Source organism: Scyliorhinus canicula, chromosome 18 (assembly GCF_902713615.1).
Source record: "Scyliorhinus canicula chromosome 18, sScyCan1.1, whole genome shotgun sequence".
NCBI classification, from domain to species: Eukaryota; Metazoa; Chordata; class Chondrichthyes; order Carcharhiniformes; family Scyliorhinidae; genus Scyliorhinus; species Scyliorhinus canicula.
In genome coordinates, this window is record NC_052163.1 from 81,502,669 (window position 1) to 81,517,959 (window position 15,291).

General features: G+C 46.9%; 1 protein-coding gene and 1 non-coding gene across 2 annotated transcripts; both read left to right on the plus strand.

Annotated features, from left to right (window-relative positions):
* The first annotated feature begins 389 nt into the window (after nucleotides 1-389).
* On the plus strand, nucleotides 390-14,083 carry LOC119952898 (elongation factor 2). The gene is made up of 15 exons (XM_038776514.1): nucleotides 390-542; nucleotides 1,745-1,959; nucleotides 2,548-2,729; nucleotides 3,331-3,542; nucleotides 4,325-4,503; nucleotides 5,771-5,876; nucleotides 6,121-6,234; nucleotides 6,569-6,707; nucleotides 7,664-7,859; nucleotides 11,093-11,351; nucleotides 11,435-11,542; nucleotides 11,628-11,981; nucleotides 12,187-12,369; nucleotides 13,190-13,322; nucleotides 13,707-14,083. The coding sequence occupies exons 1-15, from the start codon at nucleotides 540-542 to the stop codon at nucleotides 13,898-13,900; spliced, it is 2,577 nt and encodes an 858-aa protein (XP_038632442.1). The 5' UTR covers nucleotides 390-539; the 3' UTR covers nucleotides 13,901-14,083.
* Nucleotides 5,926-5,997, plus strand: LOC119953807. The gene has a single exon (XR_005458119.1). It is a non-coding gene; the product is annotated as a small nucleolar RNA SNORD37 (small nucleolar RNA).
* Nucleotides 14,084-15,291: the final 1,208 nt, after the last annotated feature.

Sequence of the window (15,291 nt, forward strand, 5' to 3'; positions counted from 1 at the left end):
CACAGGTGCTAACATTTTGAGTCTGCGTAATTTTTTGTCACAGCAGACAATGGTAGACGCCACAGTCTCCTCTCCTCTGCCCCACTTATACTTTCTTCACCCATTCCAATTCTAAAGAAGTCGACTCATACTCTGCATCTCTCCCCACAGCTGCTGCCAGGCCTGCTGAGTATTTCCAGTAGTTCTTGTTTTTAAAGAAACTCCAGATTTTCAGCAACCCCGTATTTTCAATATTATCACAACAGTGAAGTTATGGGCCTGGAACAGGATCTGTGTCTCCTCTGAAAGGGGTGGTTGAATACATTGGCGCTCACAGTCCTCCTCTGCTTGGCGAAGGAGGGTTGCAGTGTACTCTCCCCGCCTGAAGTGGGCGACGTGTCCGGGAGGACCGGGCCTACGGCGGCGGGACCACGTGACGCGGCTGCGGGCTGGTAAAAGGCCGGAAGTCGCTGGAGCCGGTCCTTTCCTCATCCGCCCGTCCTGTGAGGCGGATAGAAGCCGGAGCCTCAGCCTCAAATAATCCACCGTAATCCGGCAAAATGGTGAGTCGCCGGCGGCTTCTGGACAGCGGGGCGAGCGCCGAGGGCCTTGGGCTAAATGTTCGGCGCGATATTGAGGGCGGATGCCTTGTTGGCGACGCTGATATTTCGCTTACCCCTGCCCCCCCCGCCCCGATGATGCCGGGCGCGGTGACAATGGAGGGATGTGGGCCTTTCCGCCCGACACCGAGCGGCCTGATGCGCAATCGGCTTGGCGTGGGGGGAGGGGGGTTGTTTGTGCCGCTGATCGCGATGGGGTTTGGGCGGGGGGGAAGCGAGGCGGGCCTATGTTCGGGGCGGGCGGGGCACAGAGCCATGTTCAAGACGCGGGGGTCTCCCCGTTTCCGGCCCCGCTGGGCGCGGCTGTGCGGCGGCCTGCCGCTGGGAGTGTTTGGGGGGGGGGGGGTTGTTGCTGGCTGAACGGCCCCTTTGCCACGTGGAGCCCGGTGTCCGGTTGCCGCATTCCCCGGTCCGGGGGGGGGTCAATAACGCAGCATTTTTGTCCTTGTGACGCCGAGCGGCTGTCACCCCTCCCCCTCCCCCCGGGGCTAGAGGGTTGAGTAACGCGGGGACGTGGCTCCCTCCACCCCCTCCCGGCCTGTTTCCTCCGCATTGTTTGGCAGCGGCACAGTCTGATCCTGGCCCCTGTTGAATCGGCGGCGAGCGATTGCGGTGCACGGTGCGGTTAACGTGTTCGGCTTTCCAAGAGCCGTTTTGTGGTTTTTATAAGCGCCGGATCGACCTCGGCTGTAGCGTATTGATCCGCTGCCGCTGAATTTTTCAGGACAATCATGGTACGTTTGGTCTTGAATTTGCCCATGGAGAAGAGATTGCTCCAGACTACAGGTTTATTGTTCTTCCCCTCTTTCCCCCCCCCCCCCCCCCCATATTCGGCGTTTGGTTAAGCAATTGCGAATAAACGCCGGTTCTGCGCTCCTTTTGCGATCATGCGGTATCGCAGATTTCCAGTGCTTTTGCGGGTGGGGGCACGAAAATAAAACATTAGGAATGTTGGACTGGACCTTTTGTCGGACTATATGGAACAGGAAAAACATGGCAAGCGTCATTGTTGGCATGAAGGCACATATGATGCAATAATTTCACATAATTTGTTGTGTACATAACTTTGCTGATTTCTTTGACTAGCTGTCGTTGCTGGTCCTGTCATTGGTGCGTCCACCTGAGGCTCACTTTCTCTTTTTCAGGTGAACTTCACGGTAGACCAGATCCGTGCCATCATGGACAAAAAGTCCAACATCCGTAACATGTCTGTGATTGCGCATGTTGACCATGGCAAGTCCACTCTCACTGATTCTCTAGTGTCAAAGGCTGGGATCATTGCCTCCTCACGTGCTGGTGAAACTAGGTTCACTGACACTCGCAAGGATGAACAAGAGCGATGCATCACCATTAAGTCTACGTGAGTGTTTTTGGGTTGGGAGAGGGGGGTTGTTTCCCTGTGTTTTGAAAGGCTGTGCTATATGTCTAGTCAACAATTAAATCCATCCTGAGTGGCATCGCAGTTGCCTGCCGGAGAATCCGGGCAAAGAGCATAACTCTAACTTGGCCATGACCTCACTGCTCCGTGCGTACATTATTTTTCTGAGTTTATCCTGCGGGGCGGGGGCAAGGTGGGACTGTTTAGCACTGCTGCCTTACAGTGCCTGGGGACCAGGGTTCATTTCCAGCCTTGGGTGATGGCCTGTGTTGTGCTGCACATTTTCCCGTTGTCTGTTGGGTTTCCTCCCACAGTCCATAGATGTGCAGGTTGGGTGGGGTTATAGGGATAGTGTGGAGGGGTGGGCTACGGTGGGTGTTTTTTCAGAGCATTGGCACACACCCGATGGGCCAAATAGCCTCCTACTGTAGGGATTCTGTCTGTCTCAAGTCTGGAGTGCTCATTTTAAAATAACTGGATAGTGCAGCGTAGTTACTGCTGTTAAAACCTTTCGTGTTAGACCTCTGTATTAAGGGCAAATATTGCAATTTGTCTTGTTTTTGTGTGCAGTGCCATCTCCCTGTTTTATGAGCTCCAGGAACAAGATTTAGCTTTCATCAAGCAGTGCAAAGATGGCAGTGGTTTCCTCATCAACTTGATTGACTCACCCGGGCATGTTGATTTCTCCTCTGAAGTAACAGCCGCTCTTCGTGTAACCGATGGTGCTCTCGTCGTGGTAGACTGTGTCTCTGGTAAGTGTCGCAAGCATGGTGGTAGCCACCATTGAGCATCGTACCAAAAAGTAAATCGGGTTTTAAAACTGGATTTTTCAGTGATTTTACTCAGATTTTCTTTGGCTCAGAACTTAGCCACTGATCTCCAGCTTCTACTGAAGTTCTTGGGAAGTAACTGGCTTCTGCTTAGAAACGCTGGAACCAGTAGATAAATTTGAGAATTGCAACTGGTCCAGCCTCTTCGCATAATATGCACTTTCTCCCCGTGTCTGCGTGGGTTTCCTCCGGGTGCTACGGTTTCCTCCCACAGTCCAAAGATCAGCGGGTTAGGTGGATTGGTTATGCTAAATTGTTCCGTAGTGTCTAACAGTTATGTGGGGTTGCTCGGTTACGGGGATAGGGTGGAGGTGTGGGCTTGGGTAGGGTACTCTTCCAGGGGCTGGTGTAGACTCAATGGACCGAATGGCCTGCACTGTAAATTTGATGGTGCTATAAAAGTCAGTTCATATCTGGGTAAACTGATGATTAACGGCCTTTGTAGGTGGTACTTAGCACGCATGAATTGATTTTGGTTCTAAATTGAGCCTGTGACTAAAGTGGAATTGTTCGCTCAATCTAGGGGTATGTGTGCAAACTGAAACTGTGCTGCGTCAGGCCATTGCTGAACGTATCAGGCCTGTGCTGATGATGAACAAAATGGACCGTGCCTTGCTTGAGCTGCAGCTTGTCCCCGAGGAACTCTACCAGACCTTCCAGCGCATTGTGGAAAATGTCAATGTCATCATCTCTACTTATGGTGAAGATGAGACTGGTCCAATGGGAAACATCATGGTAAGAGTGGAATTTGTGCCGAAATGTTATTCCTTTAATGATGTATGTGTTCAATACCAATGAGGATGAACCAGCCCTTTATTAAGCATCTAGCACTGTAGCAGTCCCTTTTTTGTCCTGTACTGCCATCAATTGCAAGTTAGTACACAAACATTTTTTCTGTGCTCAAGATCTTCACTTGACTGCTGCATAGGAGCAGTCGTAGGTCATTTGGCCCTTTTGAGCGTGCTTTGATATTTAACTAAACCATAGCTGATGTTCTACCTCAGTGGCACCTTCCTGCAGGCACTATCCCCATAATCCCTTGATGTCATTGATGTAGAAATCTTGTCAGCCTCTACCTGAAATATGACAAGAGATTCCTCACCTCTGACCTGTCTCCATCCTGAATGACCTACGTGTTATTCTGAGACTGCACTATGCTCCCAGCTCTTTCTCTTCCCCACTCCCACTTTTTTCCAAATGAGGGACAATTTTAGCATGGCCAGTCTACGTACCCTGCACATCTTTGGGTTTGTTGGGGTGAGCTTCACATGGCACTGGGAGAATGCAAATTCAACACGGACAGTGACCCGGGGCAATGATTGATCCCGGGTACTCTGCACCGTGCTGACCATCGTGCCGTCTCTTTCTTGACATAATTGAGGGATACTATGTAGAATAAGTGGGAATGTCGACAATGGATGACACCTGGGACTTGTCCTGTATCACCTGTTGGCATTCATTATGCTGTCTGCCCCGAGGCTCACTCTGGTAGCTCTAATCGATCTTTTCTCTTTTAGGTTGATCCGATTTATGGAACAGTTGGTTTTGGTTCTGGACTCCATGGTTGGGCCTTCACCCTGAAACAGTTTGCAGAGATGTATGTTGCCAAATTTTCTGCTAAGGGTGAAGCTGCCCTCAGTGCAGACGAGCGTGCCAAGAAAGTTGAGGATATGATGAAAAAATTATGGGGTGACAGGTGAGCTGTTGACATCTAGGTTATTTTTGTGTGATGGAACTAGGACCCACACAGCATATTCTTGTTATTCATCCAAGGGACATGGCTAGGCCAGCATTTATTTCCCATCTCTAATTGCGCTTGAGAAGATGGTATTGAGCTGCCTTTTGTCCCATGTATGACTCTCCAGCAGGGAACTCTGCCCCCCCCCCCCCCCCCCCCCCCCCCCCCCCCCCGATTACCATTGACGCCAGTTTTGATGGGGCTTCTTGATATCACACTCTGTTAAATGCTGCCTTGATGTCAAGGAAGGTCACACTCCCATCATTTCGAGTTTACATAGAACAGTACAGCACAGAACGGGCCCTTCGGCCCTCAACGTTGTGCCGAGCCATGATCACCCTACTCAAACCCACCCTATACCCGTAACCCTCTTCCCCCCCCCCCCCCCCCCCCCCCGCTGTTATTCAATTGTCCTCTTGCCAATCATGGCTGGATGTGGCAGCACTGCAGAATCTGTGTCTGTCACTTGTTCCTTTCACTGTTTGGCATGCAAGTAGCTTTGTAGCTTCACCATGCTTTTGGGTATGCATGGTGCTTTTCCTGGCATGCCCAGCACTCTTCAGACAGTTGTTTCAGATCAGCAGCGTTGCATATTTCTCTAGATGTTACTTGATGGTGTTTCCTGCATGCCCTGCTTATTTCAAATTGCAGTCTTTTACTTCATGCCAGCGTTTTACAACAGGGGTGCATTGGTTAGTTTAGGCCGGCATTCAAGCCCCGCATGAACTTGTGTGCGCCATCTAGAATTGAAGTGCCATATTGTCAGAGGCTTGTTATCTTTGTGAAATGTAGTTGATCCCATTTATGCAATTTCAAGCACCAGGGAGTCCAGCCCAGAAGTTTTCTTCAACCCGTACCAAATACTGTCTAAACGTTGCTGCATGCAAGTCTGCATTCCCAAGTAAAATCCCATTGGGTTTGTGATATTGCCTTTATTACTTGGTCTTTTTATTCCCATCCAAATCATTTTTAATAGTTAAAATGCTGTACCTCTGTGCTGCTTCCTTTTGTATATAAAGCTGGCTCCTTCTAGTCAGAACTGTAATGAGCTTCAAAACTGCTGAGATGTTGTAGGCAGCGTATTAGAATGGATACACTAGCAGACATTAGCATTTTAATGTTCACAATTTGTATAATATGTTCCTTTTGCTTCCCCTCGTGTTCTTTATGGCAGGGCTTCAGAAAACTGGCATCAAGCTCTTCATTGTTTTCCATTCCATTTCAGGTATTTTGATCCTGCTGCTGGTAAATTCAGCAAATCTTCTAACAATGCTGATGGTAAGAAGTTGCCCAGAACTTTTTGTCAACTTATCTTGGATCCAATCTTCAAGGTAAGATGGCAAACTAGCACATGGAAACTAATATGATTTACTTGGAGCTTTACGTGATGACCTGTCTAAAATTTCTTCACTTTGACCTGACTGTTCAGTGATGAAAAATTAATGTCTGAAGCTCAAGAATTTTATTATTAATCTGGAGTCTCCTATTGGCTCTGTGTAAATGCTACCACATGGACAGATCTTAATGTGTGCCAATCTTTAGGTAAAGTAATGTTGACGGGGGTTTTCTTCACAGGTCTTTGATGCAATTATGAATTTCAACAAGGAGGAGACTGATAAATTAATTCAGAAGCTTGACATTAAGCTGGATAATGAGGATAAGACCAAAGAGGGCAAACCTCTGCTAAAGGTGAGTAGTTCTTAAACTTGTTATAGGGAACTGGAGAGACCCCAACTGGCATTAGCAGCTGAAGCATCTTGGCACTGTTCACTTCAAAATTATATTTTGTTCACTGACTTCTCAAGATTAAATAACTTGTCATCTTTCTCCAATCTAATAGCACTAATGCACAATATATTTTCCCTTGCTGCCATATTAGAATATTGTTTGAACACTAGGCTTAGTGATCCAGGTGCCCTTTTCTCAAAATTGTCCCCTCATTTCTCTTGTTACAAACAGCACCTCGCTGTTCTTGTTTCTAAGCTGGTGCTGTGATATTTGAAAAGCGTTTTCTTTTGTGCAGGCTGTGATGCGTCGCTGGTTACCTGCTGGAGATGCTCTATTGCAGATGATCACAATTCATCTCCCATCACCTGTCACTGCTCAGAGGTATCGTTGTGACCTTTTGTACGAGGGACCCCCTGATGATGAGGCTGCCATGGGTAGGTTAAATATGAATTTTATGAGACCAACATTCCAGGAGTTGTGAACCACCAAATGTAGTTGTGTAAGCTTGTTTCCAATGAAATAGACAAGTGAATTTCATGGACACCTTCAGGATATCGGTGCACCACGTCCTAAGTATATCTGGCATGGGTTAGCTAGCCTATTCGCTCCCTTCCTTTATGTCTTCCACCATTCTTTCTGCCACCACCCCCCACAATCTGAAGTGGAGGTTCTGTTGCAAGAGAATTCAACTGTGCCCGCTGAGCTGCATCTGGCTCTGTTAATTTGATATATCCCTTCATGTCCGCTATTGCACATTGTTGTTTTAATCATTTTGCATAATTCCCGTTGGCTATAGATCAGGTGGTTGCAACAACTCTCTCCTGATTGACAGTCTGGGTTCAAGTCCCATTCCAGAATTTACATTCCAGTGTAGTAATGAGGGTGCGCTACAATATCAGGAGGTGTTGACTTCTGGACAGCTTTTAAACCAAGGTTGCTTCAGCCCTCTTGGTATCGATATGAAAGATCCTCTGGTAAAACACTGGAGTAAACCTTGTTTTGAGGCAGCCTGAAGTCCTGTTTTAATGCAGGGTTTTGTTTTGTGCCTTCAAGTGCCAGGTTCTCGTTCTTCCTCAAAACGTCACTGCCTCTTTCAACTTTAAGCTACTCCTTGACCTGCCATCTGGCACCGTATCTGAAAAAGAAAAATGAATGAAAATTGCTTATTGTCACAAGTAGGTTTCAAATGAAGTTACTGTGAAACCCCCCTAGTTGCCACATTCCGGCGCCTGCTCGGGGAGGCTGGTATGGGAATAAAAAATCTCTTCATTTGGACATTTGCAATAAGCTAAACTGCCTGAGGAATTTCACTTTGTACGTGGATCTGTTTCTCGAGCTGCTACAAGGTTGGTGTTGAGGATTAACTTGAGCCCTCTTTCTTTCTTTTAAGGTATCAAGAACTGTGACGCTAAAGGCCCATTGATGATGTACATCTCTAAGATGGTACCCACAACTGACAAGGGACGGTTCTATGCCTTTGGCCGTGTCTTCTCCGGCGTTGTTTCTACTGGTCTTAAGGTCCGAATCATGGGACCAAACTACACTCCAGGCAAGAAAGAAGACCTTTACCTGAAGCCTATCCAACGGTTGGTATTGTGGGTTACAGATGCTCCATGTTGCTGTGACTATAAACTATAAAAACTCGATTTGAGTTCTTTAATAAGGATCCACCTTGTGTTTCTTTCTTGGAGATGTAGTAATGGTGGCAGTTTTAGAATTTGTCAAAAAATGTATTTTATTGCAACCGTGTATCAAAAAAGCTACAGCACATAAACATTCCAGGAAACCTGCTGTTCCAGACTGGCAAACCCTTCCTCCAGATAATCACTCACCTTGACCAGCCCATGACTGTCACAGAACGACGTTAACACCGACATCCCCATCATCCTAAAATGCCTCCTCAACTGGTTCCAAATCACTGGACTGCACCACTGGGCTCCCTCTCCCTGAATGCCTACTCGGTGCCATTGGCAACACCGCCGTCACATTGCTCTTAAGCTGGACCCCTTGCAAGATTCTTCCTCCATTCTACCCCCTCGCCTTCTCACCTTTGCTCCCCAATTGTAATGAAGCAAGTTCGGCAACCCCAACTCCCCTGCTTTCTTTGTAGCAGGGTCCTCCTAACCCTTGCCGCGTTCCCTGCTTATACAAAGTACGAAATAATTGTGTCCACCTTCCAGAAAAAGGGCTATGGTATAAAGATCGGGAGTGTCTGAAAAGTAAACAGGAACCTCGGCTGAATGGTCATCTTTACCTCTTGGACCCCCCCCCCCCTGGCTAAAGTCAGTTGCAATGTATCTCCTAAGATTCCCCCAACCACCTTAAATGGCATCCCCACTAAATTGGCTCACCGTCCCAAATCCCTTCTCCTTTTTGTAAAATTATTTTTATTCAAATTTTTGTCAAACATTTTTTGCATAACTACGCAACAATTAGCAGAACAAAGAAAAAAAATGTTAACTATGTACAAAGAAAGGAACAATACAAAGTAACAATCCCCCCCCGGATGCTGTTGCTGCTGACCTTTACTGCTCTCCTAGAAAGTTGAGGAATGGCAGCCACCTCCAAGAGAACCCCGCCATGGACCCTCTCAAGGCAAACTTTGTTTTCTTGAGACTGAGAAACCCAGCCATGTCACTAACCCAGGTCTCTACACTCGGGGGCTTCAAGTTCCTCCACATTAAAAGGAGCCGTCTCCGGGCTACCAGGGAGGCAAAGGCCAGAACGTCGGCCTCTTTCGCTTGCTGAACTCCCGGATCGTCTGACTCACCAAAGATCGCTATCTGGACGTGGCACCACCCGCGTGCCTAAGATCTTGGACATTGCCGTAGCCCTGCCAGAATCCCTTCAGAGCTGGGCATATGGACGTGATCTGCAGGGCTTCTCACACATTTATCCTCCACCCCAAAGAGCTTGCTCATCCTGGTTGCTGTCATGTCGGCTTGGTGGACCAACTTAATCTGGATTAACCTAAACCTGGCACATGATGAGGAGGAATTGACCCTGTTTAGAGCGTCCGCCCACAGGCCAGCATCCAGCCCTTCCCTAGTCCTTCCTCCGCCTCCTGAAGTTCCCGGTAAATATCCGAAACCTTCCCCTCCCCAGGTGCCGGAGACCACTGTATCCTGCGTGGGGTAGCAGCGGAAATGATACCACCTGCTTTTTCAGAAAGGCGCACGTACCTGAAGGTATCTGAAAGCGGGCAAACTGAATTTCTCCTCTAGCGTTTTCAGGCTGCGGAAGGTCCCATCTATGAACGGGGCCCCCATCCTTTTAATGCCTGCCCTATGCCAGCTTTTAAACCCTCCGTCTATCCTGACCCGGACAAATCTGAGATTGTTGCGTATCGGGGTCCTGACTGAGACTCCCTCCACCCCCCTGTGCCTTCTCCACTGACCCCAATCTATTATGCCGCCGCCACCACTGGACTAGAGGGGTAGCAGGCCGGCGAGAACAGCAGAGGTGCTGTTGCAAGTGCCCCCTAGGCTGGTACCTTTACATGAGGCCGTCTCTAACTGCTCCCACGTCGACCCCTCCCCAATACCCATTTCCTATGTTAGCCGCCCAATAGTAGTTGCAAACGTTCAGCAGCGCCAGCTCTTCTCTTTTCCCACCCCCACCCCCCGACTGAGCTCCAGGTACAGTCTCTTTACTCGTGGGGTCTTATTTGCCCATACAAATCCTGAGATGATCTTGTTCACTCGCTTAAAGGACTTGGGGGTGAAGCTGGGAAGGCACTGGAAGACGAACAGAAATCTGGGGAGGACTGTCATCTTAACGGTCTGCACCCTCCCCACTAGAGATAGTGGGAGCATGTCCCACCTTTTGAAGTCCCCCCTAATGCCTAATTTGAAGTCCCCTACTCCTAATGCCACCCAGCACCTCCCTCGGCCCCAGGGGCTCCTGCAGCGCCTGCCCCTCTACTTCCTCCAGCTCGTCCAAAAACCATCCCTTCCTCTTTTCTCTCCTTTCTCTCCCCCAGCCCTGCTCCGCCTTGTACAATCGCTGGTAATACTCTCTAAATGCCTCATTTTATTTTCCTTGGCTCCGAAATCCTCTCTTTCCCTGGACGCGGCCTGTCTCTTCAGCTGGTGCGCTAGCATGCGACTTGCCTTCTCCCCATAGTCATACTGCCCCCCTCTTGCACTACATAGCTGCCCTACTGCCCTCTTCATTGTCAGCCTATCAAATTGCCCCTGCAACGTTTTCCTCCTCGCCAATCCCTCCGTGGGGCATCCTCGAATACTCCCTATCCACCTCTACTATTTCACTCATTAGACAGTCATATTCCTGCCTCCTTTCCCTGTCTGTGTGGGATTTTAGTGCTTCCCAAAAGATGGCTGCCGACACATCCCATTTTGATTCAATGCTACATAATCCTTAATCACGCCTGCACCTTAGCATAAAAGCCGCCCCCACCGGCCAACAACCCCAAATCCAACCTTCACCCCGGCATTTGATCCGTCCCGATCTGAAGCCACAGCTCCAGCCAGTGGGGCGTATGGTCTGAAATAACTATGTCCCTGCCCCCTCCAACCTGACCCAAATCTCCTGACTCACCACAAAATAATCATTCCGCGAATACACCTTATAGACATGTGACAAAGGAATACTCCCTTTAGTATTCTCCCCCACAAACCCAAACATGTTCAGGGTAGGTGGATTGGCCAAGCTAAATTGCCACTTAATTGGGGGGGGGAAAGAATTGCGTACTCTAAATTTCTTCACAGAAACAACTTTATGATGGATGATTTGGGGATTGTTTTGTTACATTTTTTCATCCCAAATGTATTGTTAAAATATTTATTTTGAATTGCAGAACAATTCTAATGATGGGTCGTTATGTGGAGCCTATTGAAGATGTGCCTTGTGGAAATATCGTGGGACTTGTTGGTGTTGATCAATACCTGGTGAAGACTGGTACCATTACCACATATGACCAAGCTCACAACCTGAGAGTGATGAAATTCAGTGTGAGCCCTGTTGTACGTGTTGCCGTTGAAGCCAAAAACCCAGCTGATCTGCCGAAGTTGGTTGAAGGTCTGAAGCGCCTTGCTAAGTCTGACCCCATGGTGCAGGTAAGTCATTCACATATTTGGTGTTAAATTGTCTTGGTAAGTATTTTTTAATGCTAAGTGTTTCTTTGTCTCTTTTTCTTTAGTGTATTATTGAGGAATCTGGTGAACACATCATTGCTGGTGCTGGTGAGCTGCATTTAGAAATCTGCCTAAAAGATCTCGAAGAGGACCATGCTTGCATCCCCATTAAGGTAAGGGCAATGGGTTTGCATTGTACCTGTGGTGATATTTTCTTCTGACTTGCACTGACAAGATTGGTTTTGTTTTTGCATCCAGAAATCTGACCCAGTTGTCTCTTACCGTGAGACTGTTGCTGAGGAATCCAACGTAATGTGTTTGTCCAAGTCTCCCAACAAGCACAATAGGCTGTACATGAAAGCTCGACCAATGCCCGAGGGCCTCGCGGAAGACATTGACAAGGGTGATGTTGCTGCCCGTCAAGAGCTCAAGCAGCGTGCCAGATATCTTGTAGAAAAGTACGAGTGGGATGTCACAGAAGCTCGTAAGATCTGGTGCTTTGGACCCGATGGTACAGGCCCAAATATGCTGATTGATGTGACTAAGGGAGTCCAGTATCTCAATGAAATCAAAGACAGTGTTGTTGCTGGATTTCAGTGGGCAGCCAAAGAGGTGAGTTTATTTTCTTAGTTTCGTATAATTTAGCATATTGTGCCTGGAATTTTGACTTTGCCTCTCCGCATGCAAAGCCTTAAAGTGTTAACAGGGAGTTACAATAGGAGTTGGAAACTGATTGATATAGCAAGCTGTGAAGCTAGCTTATTTGAACCACATGATTTTTGATTTGAAGTATAATGCTTTCCACTTTTTCTTCCAGGGTGCTCTATGCGATGAGAACATGCGCGGAGTGCGATTTGACATTCATGATGTAACCCTGCATGCTGATGCCATCCATCGTGGTGGTGGTCAGATCATCCCCACTGCAAGAAGATGTCTTTATGCCTGTGTGCTGACTGCCCAGCCTAGACTCATGGAACCAGTCTATCTGGTTGAGATTCAGGTATTTAGGACTATTTAATATTTGGGAGTGTTTTGGTGTTTTGGGAGCATCATGTCTCCTGAAATGTGGCTTGCCCGGTTATTATTAATCAGCATAATTTGCCTCGGGCTGCACTGCCCCCTCTTGGCGCTGAGATCTCGGCCCCGGGTCAATGTCCGTGTGGGCCTCACCCCCACAACCCAAAAAAAGATGTGCAGGGTAGGATCGACCATGCTAAATTGCCCCTTAATTCTGAGGAAAAAATTGGGTACTCTGAATTTATTTTTTAAAACTTGCCTAGTTTCAATGATTATATATTCACATCTCATTTTGTTCAGCTTGGAAATGGGAGTTGGTGAACCATCCTGACCCAGTTCAATTTCGGGCCTTTCCAAATTGAGCTGAAGCTGCTGATGTTTCACTGCACGAGGCAGTGACTTACAAGATGGAGGCATTACAATATAATGAGTAATTGTTAGTGAGATGTATTTTCTGGTGAACCTCTTTATCGGATAGTCAACTTATTATGTTTCTGAGCAAAGGGGCAGCGCAATGGTGCAGAGCTGTCTCGCCGGCCACGGATCACAAGTGGAATTTGCACATTCTCCCCATGTCTGTGTGAGTCTCACCTCCACAATAAAGATGTGCAGGATAAGTGGGTTGGCCACGCTAAATTGCCCTATATTTGGAAAAAGAAAGAATTGGGCATTTTAAATATAAAAATTTTGAGCAAAATGGCCATGGATTTAGGTGATTCTCACTACAGCAGGAATTTACTTGTGTTAATCCAATGTTAACTTTGAACCAGGAGTAATGAATATCATGATTCCTTGAATTACAGTGCCCTGAACAGGTGGTTGGTGGTATCTATGGTGTACTGAATAGGAAACGTGGTCATGTATTTGAGGAATCTCATGTTGCGGGCACACCCATGTTTGTTGTCAAGGCCTACCTACCTGTAAATGAATCTTTTGGTAAGTAGTTGGTATCTTTCTTTGGACTGTTTTGACATGATTGTCCTGTGTAAAGGAATGCAGTACTTGTCTGGAATACTCCTTTCCCCATTCTCTTCCTCACTTGTGTTTTACAATCACTGAGCTTTTCATTATTCCTGTCCAGCCATATTGGCTAACGGCAGTTTTGTTCCTGATCAACTGCCAGTCAAGAGCCTATTGACAATGTTGGAGGTCGGTGAATGGCTTATTGTTTAATGTGAGCTTTTAAGCTAGAAAAATATATAAATGGGTTCCGGTTCAGAAGGCGCTGTTCCTGCTGAGTAGCCTAGATTGCAATTTTTGATTGGTTTAATTCACAATATTACAAGTTAACAACTGTTATGTTGCGCTTTTTTTCAACAGGCTTCACAGCTGACCTGAGGTCCAATACAGGTGGCCAGGCTTTCCCGCAATGTGTCTTTGACCACTGGCAGATCCTACCTGGTGATCCTTTTGATTCAGCCACCCGCCCATGCCAGGTTGTGGCTGAAACCCGTAAACGCAAGGGCCTGAAAGAGGGCATCCCGGCTCTGGATAACTTCCTGGACAAGTTGTAATGTTCGACTGCACATCATTGGAAATCTGATCGACACACCATTGGCTGGCTCCGAACTAATTAGTGAATTTAACATTGCCAGATTAGACATGGTGGTGTATTGTATTGTACCCTTACAATGAGATTCACTGCAAAAAGAATGGACATCGTAGTGAGATAAATTAAAGAGAATGTTTACCTCGTATTTGGGTTCTTCTTTATTGCATTGCTGCGTCAAGAACCATCTTGTGCCATGCTAGCTATATACACTTTCATTCATTTTACTTTTCATTAGGTAACTTCTTGTCGCCTGGTCTGATATTTATTGCCATTGCCAGTACTTAAAGGTTAGGCATACCGTGCTTTTGAAGTTGGGGTTTTCCACTTCAAGGTTTTCATTCTGGAATCGAAACAGTTGTGATGGTATGCACAGCAAGTTGTACAGCGGTGGACTTTGCAGAAAGTTGGTGAGAATTATCTCCGGTCTGTGGGCTGGAGGCTAATGTGAGTTTGTAGCACCTTGGGAAGTGAGTTTTGACTGTCATTAACATTGTGAAAGATGAAAATGCAATAGATTGTATTGGTGGTATGTAAACAATAAACTTTGATATAATTGCAGTTGTCTAGTCGGTTTTGCTTACACTTTCCTGTCTGCTTAGCCCGCCTTCCTTCAGATTAGATATTTGAAATAAACTTTAAAACATTTTAAATGAGGTACCCAGATAATTTTATTATCTTTGTTCTAACAAATGAAGTTCATCTCCTAAATAGATTAGGTACCAGAATTTTCACAAGTTTATGAAATATTTGGGTGAAATTTTGAGTTGCACCATGTTTATGCAGTACAAAACTGAGAGCCCCAACCCCTCTTATTTCTTCTTCCTGGCTTCGAGTTTTGAGAAGTGGATTAATTTGGCAACTGTTGGTCTTTTTAAGTTGACGCTTCTTTCAGCTGTGTTGATTTCCTGCTTGTCTTGCTTTTTCTCTTCCCCTAAACACCGCTCCCCTACCTCTGCATGACACCTAGAATCATTTAATTCAATTTATGTTTCTTTTATTCTTTGTGGGATGTGGGCATTTCCTGGTTAGGCCAGTTTTTATTGCCCTATGGGTTTGAAGGTGCTTCCTGAGAACCACAGTGAGTTCCTGCACTGCATCTTGTACATGCTACACCTGGCTGTCAGTCCTTGATGGGGGGTTTAAATGTTTGTAGAAGGTAGAGTCATCAAGAGGCTGCTTTGTCCTGGATGTCAATCTTCTTGAGTGATATAGTGATGTTAGAGCTGTACTCGCCCAGGCAAGTGGAGAGTATTCCAGTACACTCTGACATGTGCCTTGTAGCTGGGAGCAGGCTTTTGGGGGGGGGGGGGGGGGGGGAGTGGCTCCCCACCATAGAATTTGATCATTTGACCT

Coding starts and splice junctions, on each gene's coding strand:
- LOC119952898 (XM_038776514.1), top strand. Junction 6,708..7,663: donor TGATGATGAGGCTGCCATGG/GTAGGTTAAATA, acceptor CTTTCTTTTAAG/GTATCAAGAACTGTGACGCT. Junction 11,982..12,186: donor TTCAGTGGGCAGCCAAAGAG/GTGAGTTTATTT, acceptor TTTTTCTTCCAG/GGTGCTCTATGCGATGAGAA.